This window comes from Emys orbicularis, chromosome 7 (assembly GCF_028017835.1).
Source record: "Emys orbicularis isolate rEmyOrb1 chromosome 7, rEmyOrb1.hap1, whole genome shotgun sequence".
NCBI lineage: Eukaryota > Metazoa > Chordata > Testudines > Emydidae > Emys > Emys orbicularis.
This window is the reverse complement of record NC_088689.1, coordinates 44,283,607-44,307,354: the sequence shown is the minus strand read 5'-3', so window position 1 is coordinate 44,307,354 and position 23,748 is coordinate 44,283,607. Positions and strand designations below refer to the sequence as shown.

Below are 23,748 nucleotides of genomic sequence, written 5' to 3'. Positions count from 1 at the left end.
AAACTATTATTTACAGGGGGAGAGGGGCAAGAAAGGCTCTAGAGGGCCTAAAGGGGATAAGGGAGACCAAGGAGCGCCTGGATTAGATGCACCCTGTCCATTGGTATGTTCTGTTTTATAAAATGTTTTATTTTAAGATTTGTCAATGAGGAAGAAAGAAGGAAAACTTAAAGTAAATGATGGATATAAAGAGCACCCTGCTATAACAAAAGTCACATCGCTTAAATAAGGTCCTGCGCTGCTCCAACTGGAGTCTATGGCAAAGCTGTTTTCTTCAGTATGAGGCAGGAACAGTCCCTTAAAGAGCAATTGGGCTATAGAGTGACTTTGGCTTTGGCCCTTTCTTTTCAGGAGCTCAAAAAGGAATGGGTGAAATGGCAGGAGGCTGAGAGCAAAGGGGTTTTACTATGAAAGGAGAACCTTGGAACTCCCATGCCCCCACTTGCAGGTTGTTGTTCTTTGGCAATGTTTAACATCATCACCCTTAAGCAGCGATGAAATCTAAAATGCCTTCTTTTTTGCCTCTGAGCAGTGTCCATCTGATGTGTTTGTAAGGGAGTCGCTCCTTGATAATGACACAGGGCACCCAGGTTAGGATACCCAGTGGGAAAACAAATTGGTGCGAAATCTGATGGGAGGTACAAAAAATGATCAAGATGGCCATGTCATTCAACATGACATTATCTCACTTCATTGGAAGCCTCTTTATATTTAAAAAGTAGCAAGAATTATCCAAATTATTTTCTAAAACACTAATGGAAAAACAATGATATATGGCAGCAAGGATTATTTTATATATATCGATCATACCCTAGCTATTAAGGAAGCTCTGTGTGTCTAAAATGTTATCATTGATCTTTTTAGTTCATCCCCCAGGTATATTATTTGCTCAAGCTGAAGAGTCACTTGCGTACCACAGTAATAAGTGCAGTGTATGTGCCCAGACGGATCCTGCACAGAAGTTATTCTCTTTTGTTTCAAAGTGGGGACAGCAACTGAAGATGATTTCTAAAAACCGAGATCCTCTTCCCACTCCCCCAACCAATAGAGTCCTCCCAGATTTAACAAAATCAGAAAAGCATCTTCAGACTCACACAGAATACAGAACCGGCAAGGCAACCTTTCCTACCGGTTATGTACTAGAGATTCAAACACTGATTATTTATGTACTGGGTATGTAGCTTGAGTGCCCTTTGATTATACCAGTGCGGGACTGGGCCTCTCCTCCCATGGCATGGAGGGGATGGCATTGACTGGAATAATTATAGTGGTTGATTTCATGAACAGGGACTCCGAGGTTTTAAAGGCGAGAAGGGTGAGCCGGGGTTACCTGGGCTGGACGGGCTGGATGCCCCTTGCCCATTGGTATGGTGTTACCTTCCCTTTCCTGCATGCTTCTGTTTGCTTTTCGTTCTTGATTGTTATTTTATGATACTTCCAAATAGTAGCATGAATTGTAAACCTACAGCAGTGGTGCTATCCTTACCAATCTCCATCCTACCTCCCCTCACACGGCTTGCTTCACAATATGACCCATAACACCCTTTGCAGTGAGTCATGGCTGCTACAGCCATCCCTTTGTAGTGTGGGGAGAAATGAAGCAGTAGTCTGGATGTTCTACCACATTACAGAGTATTAACAGAGTATTGTTCATAACTGCTTCATTTCTTCCTGTAAGATTTCCTTCAGAAACTCTGCTGGACCAATGCTTCGAAAGCCGACCCTCCAATACCTCAACTCTCTATTTGATCATTTGAAATGCTTAAATCCTCCATTAACTCCACTGGCCAAGTGTGAATACTTGAAAGTAAAGTCTGACTCTCCTCCACACCGCCTATGCACCTCCCACATTTCAAAACAACCTTTCAGAATGCAGACATAACTCTCAAACAATCCCTGAGAAACATACCAGTACAGTATTTCAAATCATCAAGTTTCCAATAACTAATTTCTAATTATAAGAGTGTCCCGAAAAGACTGAAGCACTCCACTCTTATGTCATGACTTAACAAAAGACCTCACCTAAGTCATCTTTCAATCGCTCATGAGCAACATAAATGTCTGGGGGGAAATTATGGATTTTGCAGTGCATTCAGAATGTAAACAAATGTGGGCTCTAATGGAAGAATCTTTCAGAACTGAAGGACCTTCATGGAGAATCCCATGCCAGCAGCTCCTTCTCTCTTGTGATAAGGGAGTGCCAACTCAAACTCCTCTTCTGGCCTCAGCAGCAGGCCCAACATTTCTCCTTTCTGTTGTTCTTTAGTGTCTCAGAGAAGGTTACTCTTGACTTGAAGGCTGCCTAGTACATTTCCTGACATCCATCTTACTTGGCTCTTAAAGGGATATTATCATTTTAATGCCCCTTCCTAAATACTGTATCTAACCTAAATATGACAAAGCTGCTCTTGCCATCACACTAAAAAGCATCAGTTTATTCATTTACTCAAAAAAAAAAAAAAAAAAAAAAACTCAGCTCAAATGCAGTATCTGTTCCTTAGGGTATGTCTGGGAGCATGGGTAAGGCTTATGATAGTGTAACGCCAACAGACCCCGGTTGTCAGCAGGCGGGATTGAACCAGGGACCTCTGGAGTTTAGTGCAGGAGCCTCTACCACATGAGCTAAAAGCCAACTGCCTGTTAAGCAGACTCATTAATATCTCTCTCTAAGTGGTCTCAGTGCCACTAGATGGGACAGAACACCACACCCAGGAGGTGTGTAGGTTACAATAGCACCAACTGAGCTAGTGTGCTGAAAATAGCAGTGAGGACACACAGGTGGCAGCTCAGGCTAGCCACCTAAGTCCAAGCCACCCAAGCAACTGCCTGTGCCACAATGTCCACACTGCTATTTTTATCCTGCTAGTTCAAGCAGAGCTACTGAGAGTCTGTAAGGTCTAAGGATTTACTAAAAGACAGTCAGTGGATTAAAACTCATGATCCTCCTAGTTTCCATTTCTAATTTGACAAGTCTGGGAACAGCTGTGACAGCATGGGTTGTACAAGCCCACCTAGGAGCCAGGGTATGGATTTGAGCAGCTAGCCTGTGTTGCCTCGGCTTTACTGCTGTTATTCAAGCTAGCTACACCAAAGCTAGCACAGCTACATATACTTCAGTCACACCTTTAGTTGCAGGCTAGAAATACCCCAAGAATGTTAGTGCCAAGTCCTACTCGGTGTTACACATGCAGAACCACATTGATTGGACCATAGACAAACCAATGGAAAATTATGTTTAAAAAAAAAGGGGGGGTGGACTTTAATGAGAAACATTTGCTGCATCTGAACTGAGTTTTTCCTGAGTAGATAAATACAGTGGTTGCCATTAAAATCTTTACAATTTTGCCTTTGCAAGTAGCTAACGTTACTGTCACTCCAAGTATTCCCTGCAGTTTGCACTTCAATTTTCTTTGCATAGTGAATAATTGAATACTTCTATAATAATAGCCATCTTCAAAGGCCAAACTGTAAAGATTTTAATGGAAACTCCTATTCTGTGAATACTGGGTAAATAAACAAATTCTGCCCTCATTCACACATGTGATCACAGAAGCTAAAAATGCAAAAGAACTGTTCAGTCAACTAGTTCACCTCCTGCAACTGCTAGTCACTTCTATACTGAACATTCCTAAATTGTATAAAACACTCTGAGAGCATCTCTAAATAAAAGGATTCTTCCACTACCCTGGAAGACTAGTTTATCTTCTCTGGCACTACTCCTTCCAACTGCAAATTGCACTGCAGGGCAGCAGCATAATGTATGTCTATTTCATGACTATTTTTGTTATGGGAGACAAGCCAGGAAATCTGGTGAAATGAAAATGCCAACAATATACAGTATTCTGGCATCCAAGCCTGTTTGAGACATTAAATAAGCATGTTTGTTGACCCAAAACTGTTAACACTTACTTCTGCCTGGCATTCTGCTGACACAACTTACTTCCATGCAGGATCTGCACAAATGTATGGAGTCTGAACTAATGCAATTCTGAAATATGGGAATCTAATGACTCATTACTAATAAGCATGTCCCACCTCCCTCCCTCTGCAGACTAGCCTGCAACAAACACTTCCTTCTGACCCTGTTCTTCCTTTGATCCCTAAACCATAACTCTCCAGCCTCCTGTTCCTTTACACACCTAACTTTCCATTTCCTCCTGCAATCCACTACACAATTCATTCCCCACCACCACCAGCCTACCAATGGGAATGCACTTCTTCCCCAGTAAAGGATCCATAATCATTTATTTCCACAGTCCTGCAGCCTGGGGGAGGGAGCATTGCTGGGAGGCTACATTAAGAGAAAAGGACTTTCTGTCATCACCCAGTGATATTTGATCCATCAAAGTTGCTTATCCATGTACTTCAGTTAACTAGTTTCTCTCTCATTATAACCTTGTTCATTTTCTTCTCTTTGTTTTTTCTTTTCTTTTTTAAAAATGAGATGGTAAGCTGTGGAGACGTCTCCTACAATAGTTACGAAGCTAAGAATAAACTAATTTGATTGAAGAAAATGGGTCCAATTCATCCTTTGTATAATTTCACTGACTGCAGTAGAGTTACATCAGGAGTGTATATGACCCAATAGCTTGAACTGTTAGAGCAGTTGTAGGCATCTTCTATAAGGATTTGATTGAACTGTCTAACTATCAGTGGCCTAACTTGTTAGGTTAGGCTGTTTACCTGTTTATTATCCCAGTAATATCTCCCCACCATCCTCTATTGCCTGTTTCACAAGGCTGGTTAGTGCTGATCTGAGTAGAATTAATTATAACAGTTCACGAAAATTCATCTACCAGTTACCAAGGCAAAGGTCACCCTGTTTGTTTACTTTTAATATCCAAATGTTTACAGGATACAAAACTTTTTCAAAATAAAAACACTCTAAACCTGTATAGGGATGTCTGATCCTGCAATCCTTTAGTGCAGGATCCTGCCAACTTCAAAAGGAATTCTGCACAAGAAAGTCTTGAAGGTTTGGGCCATGTGAGAATACAGGCCTAATCCCATCCATTTTGTTGAGGCAAAATGCCTTTTTGGCCAGCTATTCAGGATGCCACAAAGGGGTCGTAAAGGTGTCTTAAAGGGGCAGCTAAAGATTCCTTCATGGTAGAGGAATCCTTATCTGGTGTGAAGCCTACTCCACCTCCCAGACTCTCTCAGTGTAGGAACATGTTGGGGCAGGAGGAATGTGATGGAGCGGTCTGCATTCCAGCAATCCCTACAAACATAATGGCCCCAAGTAAGCTATTGCCAGCCAGCACAATTAAGAGTACCCCTGAGGCTGCTCTAGGTTATCCCAGGGGTTGAATTGGTCCTGGTTGTACCCAGGATTAGGGGTAGGTAAGAAAGAAAGATAGTGGAAAACAACCCTTTTAAAGAAAAGTGCACCCATTTTCCTCAGTCCAGGGCTCTAACTACCACCTGGTAAAATAATTAGGATTTTAATTAGGTTGAGCATGGCAGCAGCCATCTTGATGAAAAGTGACAGCAGAAGTAAGGGAGCCTGATGTCAAAGACCAAATAAATTTTCAATCAGATTTATAGATGTTATAGTTAACATTAAAAACAAACTTTTGCATTTAGATATGAAATATTTTGCTTCATTATTAAACAGTTAAGCTCCTATTGTGACAGTGAAATAAGCTTTCAAAGCAGGGTGAAATCGGTTTTATAATCCATTCTCCCATGCCACCACTATAGAAATTGAGCAAAATGGAGGCAGTAATTTCTTTTAATATATTCTCAGAGCCTCCATCTGGATGGCATTGATTCTGGGCTTCACCCCAACACTAAGGGATTAGCCAGCCGCACCAGAAAAAACACTTTGCATCCATTTCAAACCAGCACTGAAAATGCCTCAATCCCACACTACGCTGTGCTTTTTGTGGGGAGTGAAAACACTTTAAAAATGGGCCAATTGGGCCAAGATTATCTGTACAGTAACTCCTCACTTAACGTTGTAGTTATGTTCCTGAAAAATGCGACTTTAAGCGAAACGATGTTAAGCGAATCCAATTTCCCCATAAGCATTAATGTAAATGAGGGGGTTAGGTTCCAGGGAAATTTTTTTCACCGGTGTGTGTGTATATATATATATATACACACACACACACACACACAGTATAAGTTTTAAACAAACAATTTAATACTGGTACACAGTCATGATGATTGTGAAGCTTGGTTGAGGTGGAGGAGTCAGAGGGTGGGATATTTCCCACGGAATGCCTTACTGCTAAATGATGAACTAGCAATTGGCTGAGCCCTCAATGGTTAACTCTCACACTCTACAAAGCAGCAGGAATGGAGGGAGGGGAGACACCGTGTGAGAGAGAGAGATGCGCATTTCCTCTTTAAGTACGCTGACCCTACTCTTAAGTACACTGCCTTGTTAATTAGATCAGCTTGCTGAGACTGCAGCTGCTGCCAGCAAGCTCCCTCCATCCTGAGCCCTGTCGTGTGTATCCCCTGCTCTATGGAAGATGGGGTAAGCGGGGTGCAGGAGCAGGGAGGAGAGGGACACCCTGACAGCACTTCCTGCAAACAGTGGACAAAGCAGGCAGCTGCCAAACGACGTTAGAAGGGAGCATTACACAAACTTTAAACGAGCATGTTCCCTAATTGATCAGCAACGTAACAACGTTAACCGGGACGACTTTAAGTGAGGAGTTACTGTATCTGTCCTGTTACTATGGTTAATAAAATTTATATTATGGTAGTGCCCAAACATCCCACCCTAGTATGCCCAAACACAGATAAAGAGGCAGTCCCCACTATGAACACCTTGCAATCTAGAATCTTCAAAATTGTTTAAAGTACCAAATCATATCCTGAACTGGTGTTCTAACAAATCTGCGACTGCCACACCTTTTTCTTTGTGCCCTATATGCTGTATAGGGTTTGCCAGTGCCCCTATTTGTATCTCCTTTCTTGCTATTGAAGAATATCTACAAATAGAATAAAAGTGTCAAGCAGTGCAACACAGAGATTTCTGATGTCTCAGCAGATTTGACACAAGGGATTTCTTGACATTTAGAAATAAGGACCATACAGCCAAGACATAAGAAAACGTAACTCCCAATGAATTTTGCTCAAGTGGACAAAGTGACCATTCTTCACTCAATGCTAAAGCCAGCCCAGATAAATGAAATGAAAATATTTTCTAGACATTCCTGCAAGTCCAGATGTTAGTGCAGTGTTTGTGATCCGCTTTGCTGTATGTTGTCAGGAATGGCACGTCACCTACAAATTATGACATGGAATCACGCATGACAACGTAACCAGCCAGTTCATGTCTCCCACTGCCAACATCCTGATATGTTTTACTCCTGAATTGCAGCTTTTATGTTTCCCTCTTCACGGAAAACAGGGCCAAACACATTTTCTGAGCAGAACTAGAGCATATATCCATAACCCTGCAGCCTAATACCCATCAACAGGAAGCCTGTGTGTGTTCCCTGCACAACACAGACAAATTTCCCTCTTGAATCTCTGGTTTCGGATTGAACCCTAACCAGGTCTTTCAGCCAGAAAAATGGGTCACCCAAAACAGAAGGGGAGAAATTATATATATTAGGACATTCATCTCAGCCCAACTCAGACTTAAAATGTTTGTTGCAGCTATATTAGTTAACCCTTTCCTTCCTTCCGTTTGGCTCTGTCTCCTGATCCTAAACTGTGTTTGTTTCCTTCTTTGTTGTAGGGGGAAGACGGCTTGCCAGTTCAGGGCTGCTGGAATAAGGTAAAATAATCTTGGAACTTCTATGACTGTGCTGAATTAAAGGTGTTGATGCATTTTGCAGATGCTTTTCTGTGAGTCTTTCTAATGACAAAACAGATGTGTAAAGCATGCAGTGGATTTTCAGTGCCAATGCTCATGACAAGCAAGGACCAAAACTGTCCATTTGATTTATCCAATAATACACAAATAAAATAGGTTAAAAATGATGGAATTCTATTGGCAACCCTGGATATTCCAGGCTTAAAAAATATCTTATAGTTGCACAGAATCAAAACTCATTAGCTGTGTTATATTCCTACATATCAATATATTATTAGTAAATAATCCTTTTACCCATAGATCTCAAAGTACTTTGCAAAGATGGGTAAGCACTGTTATCCCCATTTGGGGGAAACTGAGGCACATAAAAAGCCAACATTTTCAAAGTGGAGTGCCTAATATTAAGCACCTGAATCCATTTTAGGCACCCAAATAAAGGTAATTGATCTGATTTTCAGAGGTTCTAAACACCTGCAGATCTAGTAGACTTAAACTGAGTTAATCTGGAGTTACTGGTGTAAATGAGATAAGAGTTGAAACAGAAATATCTTATATGTGGTTGGGTTGTTGTTTTAAATTGTTATTACAGCCAATACAGCATGCTAAGATAAAAAACAAGACAAATAAACTAAAGCTCCAAATTTCCTTCCAATAACCTTCTGCCTGGGTTATAATTAGCATACAGTACTTTATGTTTTACAACTGAGGAGGTTTTAAAAGCTCTGAAGGGAACAGTACAGCTGGGATTTTCACAGAGCCTAAAGGAGTCAGGCATATAACTCCCATTGACTTTCAGTAGGAATTGGGCACTTAACTCCCTTAGTCCCCTTTGGAAATTCCAATCTAAAGATATAATGATAATTCAAGCTCTAGTGCTGTGATCAGCTCTAATGCTGTTTATAATATTGACTGGGAATTCCAGGTTTTAGTCCTGGCTGTATAAGGTATAACATGATTCAGTGGCTGGAAGTTGAAGCTAGACAAATTCAGACTGGAAACAAGGCATACATTTTAAACGGTGAGAGTAATTAAACATTGGTACAATTTACCAGGGGGTGTGATGGATTCTCCATCACTGAAACTTTTTAAATCACGATTGGATGTTTTTCTCAAGGATCTGCTCTAGGAATTATGTTGGGGAAGTTCTATGGCCTGTGCTATACAGGAGGTCAGACCAGATGATCACAATGTCCCTTCTAGCCTTGGAATCTATGTTCAACTGAAATACTCTGTAGCCTTCGACAAGTCACATGGGACCTAATTTTCAAAACCTGCCTCTAACTTTGGGTGCCCAACTTTAGACATCTCAGGCCTGATTTTTCAGTGCTGCTGAGCACCTGCAACTCTCATGCATTTCACTTGCAATTGTAGGTGTTCGGCACCACTAAACTTTAGGCCCTTAGTTTCTAAATTAAGACATTCCACAATTGAAGGACTCTAAACTAGAAGTCTTTTTCTGATCATTTAGGTCTTAACTGCAGTGTGTTCATGAAAAAAAGGGGTGTATTATCTACCTCACAGGGCACTTTGAAGATCAATTAATTAACTGATTTGTAAAGTGCTTTGAGATCTTTGGATAAAGGTTGCTGTTTAAGTGAAAAATAGAATTACTATGCCAAATCCTGGCCCGAGTGTATCCAGGATGGAAACACTCAAACTCTATGGTCTGCCTGAGCTTTGCAGTCATGACAGTTTGTGCTAATTCTGAAAGGACACACTACCTGAGGCAACTCAGAGCCCTTACAAGGCTGCCCAAAACCTACTCCATCCCAGGGATACTCCCCCCAACCAAGTCCTTGAGGAGGACATCAAAGGAGGCACTGAGACCATGCAATGCATCTGATGTCCAAGAGGAATAGGTATGACCCCCTCTCCCCCAAGCAGGCTGACAGCTATGCAAGAAGAAATTTACATCTTTGAAATGGAAATATCAGATGGAAATATAGGGGCCCCCTGACCTGAAGATTCCAATCAATGATCGACTCACACACATGCACTTACACAAAACTTGTAATAACATGTTTTCTTTAAAGAAAGACAGCATAGAAACCTATTCAGGTCCCTTCTTTTCCCTTCATTTTCTGCAGTTCAGCTGCATAGGAGTTCTTGATGCCCTATAGCCATTTCAGGCTTATGCATCCATCAGTGCCACTCTTCAGGTTCTGGGTCATTATTATTAGTATTACCTGTTGTTTACATTAGTGCAGAAAGCAGCTCCACAAACAGCAATTTCAATAGGTATGGTGGGGATGAGCAGGGTGGAGAGTCATCCAACATTGTACCCCCTCCTTCCCAACCAGACAAATGAAAATGGTCATTCCTGAGGTTCTTGATTGCTTCCTCAACTGTTGTGTGTTCTGGAGCATGCTCAGATAACAAGGTCCCCCCCAGCTGTGTTTCCCTCCATTAAGAAATCCTTGCAGCTGTTTGAATTGTGAAACTAACACAGGTTTATGTTTTCTTTTGCAGTGATGATTCTAACCATGGACTGGCCTGTGTGTGTTTTGTACATAGAATATTTATTTTTATACAGTGTTCTTTTCTGAAATGCCAAGAAGTTATACATTTTACAAATTATCAAAAGCTGCATATATTTTGTACAGAAAATACTAAATTGCCCTTTTTCTGTTTGTCAATCCTTTATATAATTCTGTGTCTATATTATGCTTATATTGTTGTGGAGTCCAGCTGTAATATTTGCATGATATTTGTGCACACTTGATAAGTATTGGAACTTAATAAATTATTGCATTCAGGTGCCAAAAGGAACTGCCCTATATAGATCTGAAGGTCATTTCCCTTGCCAAATCGGGAGAATTAAAGAATATTTGAAGTGTTATGGATTTTATTATTAAAATGAAATATGACAATGTTATCTTTTTGTGAATAAACTATGGTGTTGCTGGGGAAAGCCTGGGGCAGCCAGCAGTGCTATTAAAATGAGGGACTTCTATCTTCTATTTATTACATCAATTTAGAGCATAAGGGCTTTCTTACTCAGTTTGCCATATCCTAGTGCAACCAAACCACCACTAGAGGACACTACTGGTGCTATTTTAACAAAGGTGCCCATTCATCAGTGAGGACGTTTAGGCAGCAAAACATGTACAAACATACAGAATCTGTCTTAAACTCTTGTAACTAGTTAAGATGGTATGTCTCACATTACCAGTTAGCCACCAGCATTTGTGATTATGGCACCAGTTCAGCAAGGTACTCAAGCACCTGTCTAATTTTAAGCACAAATAGTCCCCTTAAAGTCAATGGGACTATGCACATTCTTAACATTAAGTAGCCGCTTGAATGCCTTGATGAATAGAGACCTAAGTGAATACTTACTGTACGTACGAATACACATTTAGTGTCAAGTATCAGGGGGTAGCTGTGTTAGTCTGTATCCACAAAAACAACAAGGAGTCCGGTGGCACCTTAAAGACTAACAGATTTATTTGGGCATAAGCTTTCGTGGGTAAAAAACCTCACTTCTTCAGATGCATCTGAAGAAGTGAGGTTTTTTACCCACGAAAGCTTATGCCCAAATAAATCTGTTAGTCTTTAAGGTGCCACCGGACATTTAGTGTCAATCATAGGGTTACATGCACATTTGCAGAAGAAAATAATCATAATTTGCATATGAACATCTTAAATACTCTTCTTGGCTTACCTATATTAATGTCTCAATTCCAAGGTGCCCACTCAGATAAAACTATGTTAGTAGGTTAAAGAGAACATCACAGTGTATGTTACAGAAGCAGTAAAAGAACACAATGGGTGCCACACTAGTGTAGCAACTGACCTCCATATATAAAGACCACTTGAAAGAGATTGCTAAATCATAAACCTCAATTTGATATAATTATGCACAAGCCAAACTGTGATTCTAATAACACAGAAACTCCATTCGTGCTTGTGCATTTCACATTGTACACAACGGACCAAATTCAGTCATGACATAAGTGCAGTTCCCACTGAAAAATCCATTTATGCCTTGGTTGAATTTTGCCCACTGTGTGTGTTATGTATTGGAAAGAAAGGGATGATGTGTAATTCCTAAAACTTGTGCACCTTTTGTAGCCCAGGTCTGAAAAGTGAAACACTAGGAATAAAGTTTGCAATTGGGGGATAGAAGGGAAGCTAATAGTGTCAAAAAAATCACAGTGGAGATGAACAAAGTGTACTCCATCAATTGAACTAAACAGAGGCACTGAAATCAAGCTGCTTAATGCAATACTGCAGGTCTCTCACAATTTTGCTATATATTCCCTCCAAAGTACCTGCAGTACTGTATGTATCAGTCTTACATAAAAAGAATCCCTTATCTATGCAGTATAAGGAGGGTGAACACCTGGTTTGAGAAACTGTAAGTTAAAAAAGCCCCGGTATACAGTATGTATCATATCCAGAGGACTCCCAATTTGTTATCTTAGCCAACAGATTCCTCTTTGTTGCTACAATATAAACAGAACTGCCATTGCCCTGGGTTAAGACACTTTGTTTGAAACGATATAGCATGAGAACTAACAACTGTATAGCACTATTTTTTCATAAAAACATTGATATCAAATCCAGCTACCTGTTACAAGGTTGTGGAGTGTGGAGTGTGGCTGGCACGGGCAGCAGTTATCTGAACACGAACTGATACTACCCAATTCTAGTCTTATAATTGGATCAGACACAAAAAAGTCAGCCAGTACAAAAGTCAAAATAAAACCCTGTCCTAATAGTAACCCTGTTACTGAGTCCTTGTAGGGTTGTTACGGCGTTAGAGAGGAATTCCTTTGCTAACCTTGTACCAAGAAACAACCAAGATGAATCAGTCCAACCCTTTCTAAAAATGGTGGCTGTACTTAAACAGCTGGCATTGACAAACTCCTAAGCAAATTCACAACTGTCTGCTTTTTGTCTGCCCCTTTCCTGTTTTCTGAATGTGTTCTTCTTCGTTGCATGGCATGAATTTGTCACGGCAAGATTTTTTTTTTATCTAAAAGAAAACAAAACTTACAACGGTAACATTGTTTTACATGGCAACTGAAAGTTAATTCATGCGCTCAGAGGAGTATGATATTTGTTTATTATTTCTCAGGCTGTTTTTCAGCTGATAAATTTATGGGGAAGGAACCATTGTCTGAGGCATCAGGGACCTTGAAATGAAATTGCCAGAGCTCTTGGAAGTCGCTAAATCATGACAGTAAAATAGGGTTGCCAACTTTCTACTCGCACAAAACCAAAACACCCTTGCCCTGCCCTGCCACTCCTCCGAGGCCCCACCCCCACCCTACCCCTTCTCCAAGGCCCAGCCCCCCATTCACTCCATCCCCTCTCTCCCTGTCGCTCGCTCTCCCCACCCTCATTCACTAGGTCATTTTCACCGGGCTGGCTCAGGGGTTGAGGTGCAGGAGGGGGCTCCATGCTGAGGCAGGGGGTTGGGGTGTGGAAGGGGGTGAGGGCTCCGGCTGGGGGTGCAGGCTCTGGTGTGGGGCCAGGAATGAGGGATTTGGGATGCAGAAGGGGGCTCCAGGCTGGGACTGAAGGGTTCAGAGTGCGGAAGGGGCCTCTGGGCTGGAGCAGGAGTTGAGGTACGGGGGGTGTGAGGGCTCTGGCTGGGGGTGCAGGCTCTGGGGCGGGGCTGGGAATGAGAGATTTGGGTTGCAGGAGGGTGCTCCGGGCTGGGATCGAGGAGTTTGGAGGGTGGGAGGGGGATCAGGGCTGGGGCAGGAGGTCAGGGGTGCAGGCTCCAAGCGGCGCTTACCTCAAGAAGCTCCCGGAAGCAGCAGCATGTCCCCCCTCCGGCTCCTATGCGGAGGTACGGACAGGCGGCTCTGCGTGCTGCCCCATCCTCAGGCACCACCCCTTCAGCTCCTATTGGCCGTAGTTCCCCACCAATAGGAGCTGCAGAGCTGGGGTTTGGGGCGGGAACAGCGTGCGGAGCCCCCTGGCTGCCCCATGTGTAGGAGCCGGAGGGGGAACATGCTGCTGCTTCTGGGAGCCGTGCAGAGCCATGGCAGGCAGGGAGCCTGCCTTAGCCCCGCTGCGCCACCGACCGGACTTTTAACGGCCTGATCAGCAGTGCTGACCGAAGCCGCCAGGGTCCCTTTTTGACTGGGTGTTCTGGTCGAAAACTGGACACCTGGCAACCCTACAGAAAAAAGAGAGAGGTTTTGGGAGCACTAGACAACATGGGCTTGATGTTCCTGTCACTTACTCCTTTATTGCACCAGTGTAACTCCAGTGGCTTCAGCAGAGTTGTTACTGCTTTACACCAGTGTAAATGAAAGGCGAATCAAAGACCAATTGCTGCAGCTAGAACCCACTTCCTTTTAGTCAGCAATGTGCAAGTACACACACCCAGCAACTGTCAGCTCATGCTCCTCTCCCCACTTCTTTGTTCAGCTTTACTTCGAACAATTCCATTCAGAGCTTTGGGTTGGCCTGTTCTCTAAATAATTTCCAAGATATCACTAGGCTGTGAATTACTGAGTCTGGATATCAGATCTTAGGCCTTTCAGGGGTTTGTTTAACATTCCCTCTGTGGTTTCCTAAAGAAGTCACTGCACATTTTAAAACTGTCACTGCAGTTTTTGTGTTGCAGTTTGACCTGCACCCATCTTCAGTGGCAGTGATGGGGTAAAATATCAAAGAGATCAGCACATCCAGGTCCCATGCACTGAAGGGGTCCCCCAAAATAATTATTTTCCAATAGTAACAATTAGTCTCCCCCTAAATAAAAAATAAATTAAAAAGATTGTGTTTCCTAGTAACGCCTCTAGCCCTATGCAGAGAGCGGTTTGGGGTTTCTGTTTTTTCTACTGATCTGCACCACCTTTAACCTTCCTTCCCTGCCCAGTTGGAAATTAACTTGGTATGCTCCTCCTCCGTATCAGGAACTCCTTAGTTCAGTCCTCTACTCCCTGGTATAGTCCAGTGTTCCTTCTTCCCCACAACATTTCTCCTGCAACACATAATCACCTTCTGAAAGCTTAAGTTCAGGCCCAAGCATTTTAAATCTAAAAGCATGTATTTTTCAAGACTGAGGGCAGGTCTACACTTAAAATGCTTCTTTGGTGCAGCTGCACCAATGCAACTGCACCGCTGTAGTGCTTTAGTGAAGACACTCTACGCCAACAGGAGAAGCTCTCCTGGTGACACAACGCTGTCTACATTGGTGCTTAGGTTGGTATAACTACGTTGCTCGGGATGGGGATTTTTCACTCCCCTGAGCAATGTATTTATACCAAAGTAATTCTGTAGTGTAGACCGGGCCTGGTTTTGCTCTGAGTAGATTCCACCGACTTTACAAATTAGTTTTATTTTTATCCTTACCTGAAAAATAGCAAATACTTCAAGGCAAAGGGGATCTGTAGACTTCAGTTTAAAAGAAAACTTGGCTCTTAAATACTAAATACTAATTTTAAGGGAGTTTGGCACCTAACTCGCTTAGGTTCTTTAAGGAACCATAACACCTTTGAAAATCTGTCCCTGAGAGTCTGACAGAGTTAACAACAAAGAAGCAAAGTAGAAGAGTGTTACAAGGTATACACAAATCTGAGAGTGCGAGAAGTGAGTGTTCTTTTCAAGAGGAGGAGGCAATGATACCTAGATAGCAGGCAATTCACAAAGTAAAAAGGGGAATTGACTTCTGCGAAGGGAAAAATACTGAATTTGCTCCTTTGGTTACCCTAGAAAAATTTTGGCCAGTCAACAGATACTTAAAAATTCTATATGCTCCCAATACTTCTGTTAGTCTTAAAGGTGCCACAGGACCCTCTGTTGCTTTTTACAGATTCAGACTAACACGGCTACCCCTCTGATACTTAAAAATTCTATTGTGGCTTCACAAAATAAAGCTATGCTGGTGATGAGGGGAAGATTCAAAGGGCCACACTTCACTACTGGAAGTTCCTGAACATGCCTTCTCTCAGTTCCTAGGCCTCCTTCCTCTTGGGTGGCTAGCAGCTGATGGAAGGGCACAGAGCATGGCCTAACTCCATTCAGAGTACTTCACATTGCTGGCAGCACTAACACTCCTGCTGCCTTTGCATTCAGGAATTGCAGAAACTGGTATTGTGGTCCGCTCCCTGTGCCCTCTTTCCCCTCCTTGTGCACCAACACAGGGCCAGCCATGATCTAGTCCTGCTTTATTAGTGCTGCATGAGATATCAAGTACATGATATTTCCACCATCTTAGTCTAAAATTTTGGTTGAATAGCTATTCTCACAAGATTCCAGACCCTTACAGTTTTGGATTAGAACTAGAACTCAGATCATAGAGGCATTTTGTCATCAGTGGAATCAAATTTGAACCACCTTGAAATCTGAAGGTTTGGATTCCAGGTTCAGATTTTGGTCTATTTCTACTAAAACCTAGAGCAATAAAAAGCAGTGCTAGTATTAGGCATTACCTTTGATAGGCCATTTTCATATTAAATCATTTGTCTACCACTTTAAGGGTCAAACTCCTTGGTTGATAGCCAAAAAGTGAGACAAGCTTGGGGGATGACTGCAACAATGAAAGGAGAAGAACATCCTTCCTGAAGATTTTCTGAAGATGTTTGCAAATTACCGTCCAGGAGTTTGAAGGAATTCTTCAGTCACGCACACCAGAATATTGTCCTTGACCAACATGCGTGGTGTGGCTACTGGAGATGGGCATACCAACAGTTTTTGCTTTGTTTTTTTGTCCCCTCCTTCCAGAGGCCAGCAGCAGAGCTAGAAAATTACATTATTATTTTTTTTGGTCATTTTCCCAAATTCTATTTTTGTCATCAGACTCTTCGCATGAAGAATTAGGTTTGTTTTCCAGCAGCCAATATGTAAAGTAAGTGTAACATAGATACAGACAATAATTCTGTGGGACTCTCTCAGTACAAGAAGGAAACTCTCTCTCGAACAATCATCTCTTTAAAGAAAAACTTGTATATTCATTTTGGAGAGCAGCTCCAAGAGGACATGGTAAAAGCTTTGCTACCTTTCCTGGTTACAAGATGACAAACTTCCGTCTATTCCCTTTGATGATTCCATCTTTAATCCTTTCATAACCTTTTATTCTCCCCACAAGCTATACATGAATGAATCTTTTGCACACACACAAACAAAACTTCTATCCAGTTTGTACAGTCACATTATATCCTGGCATAATAGACTAAAATTCTGCTGTTTGATGAAAGTCTGTTTTCATTAAGCAGTTGCTTTGGATACTGGAGTTCCATTCAGTTTCAGTCTTTCATGATTCAAATTGGAAGTATTAGTTGGCACTACACACCAGAACAAAATAATGTTAATGATGACTTTAGATCTCCAGAAATGTTTCTGGTGTCTTGATAAAGTGCTTAAGTAAACTTTTCTGTGGGTACATTTCAACAGAAGTATTCCAAGATTGAAAGGAAGGATCATAGTGGTGTAATTTCTAACAGTTACAAGATATTAAGGGGTTTTACACAGATTTACTAAAGGGAAGAAAAGATTAGGCAAGGAGTTAAATGTCACATAGTACATTTCCCCCTTCATATGAAATTCTGAGTGTACAACACCGGAACCTCAGCTGCCTCACAACACGTAACACACAAATACGGCATCCCCTATTTTATTCCTATTACTGAGAGTGAAAGAAACTCTAATCATATATATTTGTATTGAGTATCTCTACTATAGAGTTCCTGCAATAAAACAATGCAGCTACAATTTATAAAATAAGTACAACTATTGCATTGAGTGCACTAATGCCCCAATTCAGTAAAGCACTTACATATGAGTAGTCCAATTAAAGTCAATGGGATTACTCATATGCTTAAAGTTAAGCATGTTCTTAAGTGCTTTGCTAAATGCATTACATTATTTTAATCACCAGAGAAATCAGGCTGATTTGGCTAATGGGTTAGCAATTCATGTTGTAGTTCAGCTAGGAGGGCTTATCTTCAGAAATCAAATCCAATGTGATTTATTTTTTATCAGAATAAATCCCAGAAATAAGATACTTCTATATATACCCATATCAAGCATCTCTCACTTCAGCTGGCACTACCATGCCTACTTTGGGGTTTATTTGTTTTTTATCAGTGGTTTACTAACTGCTTTTCAGCTAAAATGCACCTTTTGTTATCATCTATCTCCATGAACAAGCTTGTGATTGGCTGCTAAGATCTGAAGTTGAGAGATGTGGTGGATGGGAACTCACCAGGAAAATTAATGATCCCATTACACAGGTTTAAGAATCATGATTAGTGTTAAAAAGCCCACTTCAGTGTTCCATAACCAATGATCTAGTGGCACTATTTTTACAAACATGGCAGCACAGCATTTTGGAGTTGCTGAGACTCAAGTTTCTAAATCAGTGGGTCTCAACTTTTTTACTGGCGACCCCTTTCACATCGCAAGCCTCTGAATGCAATCCCCTTAATAAATTAAATACACTGTTTAATATATTTAACACCATTATAAATGCTGGAGGCAAGCGGGGTTTGAGGTGGAGGCTGACAGCTCGCAACCCCCCCCCATGTAATGACCTTGTGACCCCTTGAGGGGTCTCAACCCCCAGTTTGAGAACCCCTGTACTAGATGATCCAAGCTATTTTGAAAGCAACGTTTCAGTGCTTTTTCAACAAGGGGAATACAGAAGACTTACTTGTAATTTGAAGGGCAGAAGAAGACGCTTCCCGCTTTGGTCCTAACTCTAACTGCTATTTATCAGGATAGCTTCATAAACCGGGATGTACCAAGTATATTAGTACTGAACAGAGAGCAGGCCCTGAAATAACGAATGAAAACACAAACCTGTCGAAGTTTGCCATTGTAGGGGAAATTGTATGGAATACTGGAATGCCCACAGGAAAGGCACACTTGTGATTATCCTAATTTGCCTCTAGGCACTCCCAGTGCATTAAACCCACCCTGATGAAGAGCCTTTATCAGGCAGCAAAAGTTTTAAACAGATGATAGGTCATATTGACTATGAGACCTTATACAGTATCCACCTCTTCTCATCCTTATACAGAACCTTTTCAGAGAAAGTCTACTTCCAAAATAATTCAAGGATGAAGGGGACAGGAAATATCTTCATGTAAAGAATATGTGATGCAAAATTTCTTTAAGAAGTATATCAGTCACACAGATTATGCAATAAATGTATTAGCAAAGGAGAGAAATATCTTCAGGTTAATGAAGGGGTTAATTTCTTTTATTTGTAGTTTTTACTTTTCGGGGTGTAAGAACCCGACCAGAACTGCAGGCGGTGTGCCTTTTGTTTTTTAATGAAAAAAGTTATATTTATAGTTTGATAATGTTAATATCACTTTTCTTTCTGTTATTAATATTATTATGGCAATACATTTGCTCTTTTTTATTTCATTGTGATTTCTTTTAGGAGTACTTTCCGTGGGACTTTGGAATATAAGGATTATAAATACTCCCCACCCCAAAGTTCCTAAGGACATTTTTGCCCTGTTTTTCCCCAGTTCATTAGCAAACTGGTGCTTTTTACTGACATGTTAATTTTCAGTGCAAAGAAATATATCCACACAGGCCACCCATGGGGACCAGGTAACAGTGACCTCTCATACAAATGGTCTCTCTAAAACACTGTATTTACATTTTCAAAAATAAAAACAAGAATATATTAGGGACCAGATGACAAAAAGTGGTCTCCTCTCATACCAGGTGGTCTATCTTAAAGAAGGTGGTCTTGAAAGTTTCTCTGTGTTATTTTTGCTAGTGTTCTATGGAATCTCAGACTCATTAGGAATATCTGAAATGCTGATTAAAAAGAAACAAATTTTCAGTTATGACTTGAAAACAATAGGATGTTGGTAGTTACCTTCTAAAATTATCCTGTTTTCTCCCTTTGTTCTCCCTGGCCCCAATAAAGCAAAGTACTTAAATTGATGCTTAACTTTAATCCAGTGGGTCTACTCACATGTTTAAAGTCAAACACATGGTTACATGCTTTGCTGGATCGGGGACTCTGTCTCTTTTCTATTTCTTTGTTCTCTGAATCATTTTCCTATAATGTCCCTTACTGTTTCATTCTGTTTGTCTCTCATGATTTTCTTTCTTTGCTTCTTTCTTTCCATTTCATCTTTCATATCATCTTTTCTTGCAGCATCGTGTTCATTGTTTTATTTCCCCCCCCTTATTACCTTATCCTTTCTGCTACATTGTTTTCCAACCTTTACCTCTCTATAATCAGATATTTTGATCTGATGAAAGTATCAAACCAAAACATCAATAAAGATGGTACAGTTTTTATAGGTTTTTTTTTATTTAGTGTTTAAAATACTAGAAAACAAAGACCAGTTTAGTTTTACAACTAGTTTATGATTTTTATTGTTGTTGGTCACAATTAAATAATTGTACAAATTTGGTTCTTTGTGAAACAGACTTGCTTAGAATCATTTAAAATGTCATTTGAAAAGTACTTTCACCACAGATCATTGTATTTTTTAATTTATGTCATTTTGAGATTTCAGTAGGTCAGATGGTGGCGGTATGTGTGACGACTTGGTGGTGAAACTTCTAGAGATTATATTGGATTTTTCCTTTCTTTTGCATGGCTCTGTGTGCAAATACAGTGTCCCTGGCTTAGGGCATGCTGGGGAGTGTGGAATTCCATTTTGTGATAATTCCATTGTTTTCTCACAGTAACATCTCAACAACTGCTTCAATAAATCCTCCCCTCCACTCTCCTGCAAATGCTCATGTTTTCCCTGCTGTTACACATAATGGACAGAGCAATAACCAAGCAGTGTATCCTCCTCATGTGATGAGACTTTCAAAACAAAGCACACTTTTACTTAAAATCCATAGCCCTTACTGCAATTGCTAGATTATCTATTGCCTCCCTATCTTCAGTACGGGACAAGTGTCTAGTCTTACTATAAAAAGCAACAAAGAGTCCTGTGGCACCTTAAAGACTGGTGCCACAGGACTCTTTGTTGCTTTTTACAGATCCAGACTAACACGGCTACCCCTCTGATACTAGTCTTACTATGACAATGATCCTGAGACCACAAATAGAATGTACTTCTGCTATCCCAGTCACTGATAACAGGGTAAGAGTCTGTGCTTCATGTCTAACAGGTGCATCACAGAACTTGAGGCCTGTGGGGGGAGTGGTTATGGTGATTTTCGGCCACCTTTGCACCCTTTTGCCCAGCTTGTAGCTCTGCAGCCACCCCCCTCCTGCGTCAGCCCGACCCCCGCATACCCCTATGCCCAGGCTTGTGAGAGGGTCCTCAGAAGACTGCAGGGCTTTTAGAGCTCTTTTATGCCACTCTGGCCACTTTATCCTGTGTAAAGGTGCTGGAGTGGGCGTGAGAATTTTGCCCCTGGTCTCTCAGTCACATTTGACTCCTTTTGGATTACATCCATGCCATAATATTATGGACCTTCGGAACTAGTATGTAGCAATGCTAAATCAATGAAGATGAAAATTTGAGAAACATTTGGAGCTCAGTCCTTCAAGGTGCTGAGCACTCTGGCCCCATTCCATCAAAGAACTAAGCACATGCTTAAAGATAACTATGGACTGGAGCCAAAGTACCCCAGAGTGCTCAACACCTTGCAGGATTGAGCCCTCGTTAGCGTGTGTTACAGAACGACAGATTCTTTCCGTCATCCTTCTCATTTGTCTAGCCAAATAGGATGTTATTTACTCTTGCCCCACCATTTACTTTGAATTTAAATTGCCATGTTTAAACAGGATAAGTTAAGACAGATCTTTGTCCTATAGACAAAGAAATCATGCAGCCACCTCTGTGATGGAGAATAGGAACCAGTGGCCCAACCCAGCAAAATTCTCATTGACTTCAATGGTGCAGGATAAACCCCCAAATTGGCAACTGGTAGACCAGACTCTGCACAATAGTGTAAGGAGGGGATATTTTGCCCAAGAAAAATGGGGAAGATCCACCTGCCATGGAATCTTTAATGCCCATGCAGAACCGACAGGGCCTTGGTTTTTAAGGTCTCATCCACCTAATGACACACTTTAGTCTTTACAGTCCCAGAAGCAATAGAAAAAATATCATTGTATTTTTCAGTAGTATAAATTATAGTCACATCATTTACATTGCTGCAGTTTATTATTTCTACATCTTTTGGGCTCCAAATTCATCTAATTTGGGTCTCTTGCAGTTAAAAGTCAGTGATTTCCTTTTCAACCCACTAATGTCAGTCAAATGTTAATTATGGAATTAATCTGTGCAGGAGAATTATTTATTGAAGCAATTTGTTGTTATATATGTAGTTTTCTTGACTCTTACAAGAGATGTTTCACCTTTTTTTTAATAGAATGTACAATATTTAAATGTACCTGTATTAAAATGATGAGTTATGGATATGTTGTGATGGGGCATTGTTTCTACACATTTCTTGTAGACATCAATTGATTTCTAAGACATTTAAATCTTTATATACTTTTTACATTTGGTACGCTGAAGTTTTCAGCTTGTATGTTAGATGTTGGAATACACTGGCATTGTAAGTGCTGTAATATACTTTTTATTAATAATAATCTTTATTATAATTATGATGATTTAGATAGGTGATTTTTGCTCCTTTTGAATTAGTTCAGATAGCTAGAAATGTCTAAGCTTTAATACAGATTCTTTACTTAAATAATAGCTAGAAGGAGGAGAGCAAAAGTTTATTTTTTTCTATATCCTTTACTACCTTATTATATGCTTTTTCAGCCAAATCAAGCCTTTGTTTTTCTTCTTGATGATGTAAGAGCACTGATTTATGTTTTGCTTTTAATCTCAATCATTCAGAACATTATTCAGAATTATTATTATGCCAGTCTGAACATTTTTAAGAGGGTTTTCTAGACTAGTACAGATGATATTTTGAAGGAATAGACCCTGAACGACATCTCCAGGAGTTGACCTTGGCCATGGAATTTGAAATATTGTATTTTAAAAATCTCCCAGTATATTTAAGTATCAATATGTAAGACAGGGTTTGTTTGTTTTTTAATAAATAGATACGTTTTTTACCGATTCACATTTAACAGAGTCAGTAACCTAGTCAGGAAAAGAACCCAGAGTCACAGTCCAGTGCCATATCTACTATATGATATATAGTAAAGAGACTAAAGGTTTAAATATTCAGCATGTATGGGGGAATAAAGATTTAGTCAAAGGACTTCCATCCATGAAGTGGGGATAATGGTACTTACCTCCTTATAAGATGCTATGAGATGTATGAATGAAAAGCACTATATAAGAGCTATATATTATTATTATTATTATAAATGACTTAGCCATTGCACTTAATTTTAAGAATAAATACGAGAATTTCCAGGACAAAGGAGATTTTTCTGAAAATTTTCAGTACAAGGTGTCAAAAACAGGACTTAGAATGGATTGTTGGTCTCAGCCTTAAATATGGAGCCATGACTATGACTTCATAACTGGAAAAGTCCAATTAATTCCCATGCATCATGCTGAAACTTTACTCCTCAGTGTCAGAGCAGCAGTGGGGATTGCCATTTCAATTAGTGTGTGTATGTATTCCTGTACTATTTCTGTTTGTTACATATGTTGTAAATACTTTCCTTTTTCCTTTTGTAAAGTAAATGTTTACTTATATTTTTTCGTATAATTTGTAAAGAGCAGCTGATCTAACTAATAAATCATAAAACCATTTACATGTCTTGTTTCAATTTTGGGACGAGTTTTTCTTTGTAATTACTTTTTAAATTATGTAATTATTATATGTTGTTTAGAAGGACTTTCAAGTAGCTTAGGACACAAATTTCACTGGCATGCCTTACAAATGTTATGGAATTGTGGGAAATGCTCTCTATATTGTAAATAACTAAGTTTTTAAAAAAAAAATTAAAAATTCAACACTCCAAGAAATTTTTCAAAATAAACCATTTTGCAAGAAACAAATAAATAAATCACATGATTGTCTACTGCAGTCTCATCCGCAGAAGTTCAGGTAACTAACACTTGCCCAAGTTGTGCTTATATAAT

General features: G+C 40.3%; 1 protein-coding gene across 1 annotated transcript in view; it reads left to right on the top strand.

The window, feature by feature from the left end:
- Window positions 1–10,705, top strand: part of COL13A1 (collagen type XIII alpha 1 chain) — a 159,284-nt gene extending 148,579 nt beyond the window's left edge. Inside the window, exons 41-43 of the mRNA XM_065408179.1 lie at window positions 17–103; window positions 7,703–7,741; window positions 10,537–10,705. Coding sequence (XP_065264251.1) covers window positions 17–103; window positions 7,703–7,741; window positions 10,537–10,635 — 225 coding nt within the window. The 3' untranslated portion in view covers window positions 10,636–10,705. The remainder of the gene's footprint in view (window positions 1–16; window positions 104–7,702; window positions 7,742–10,536) is intronic.
- The last annotated feature ends 13,043 nt before the right edge of the window (window positions 10,706–23,748 follow it).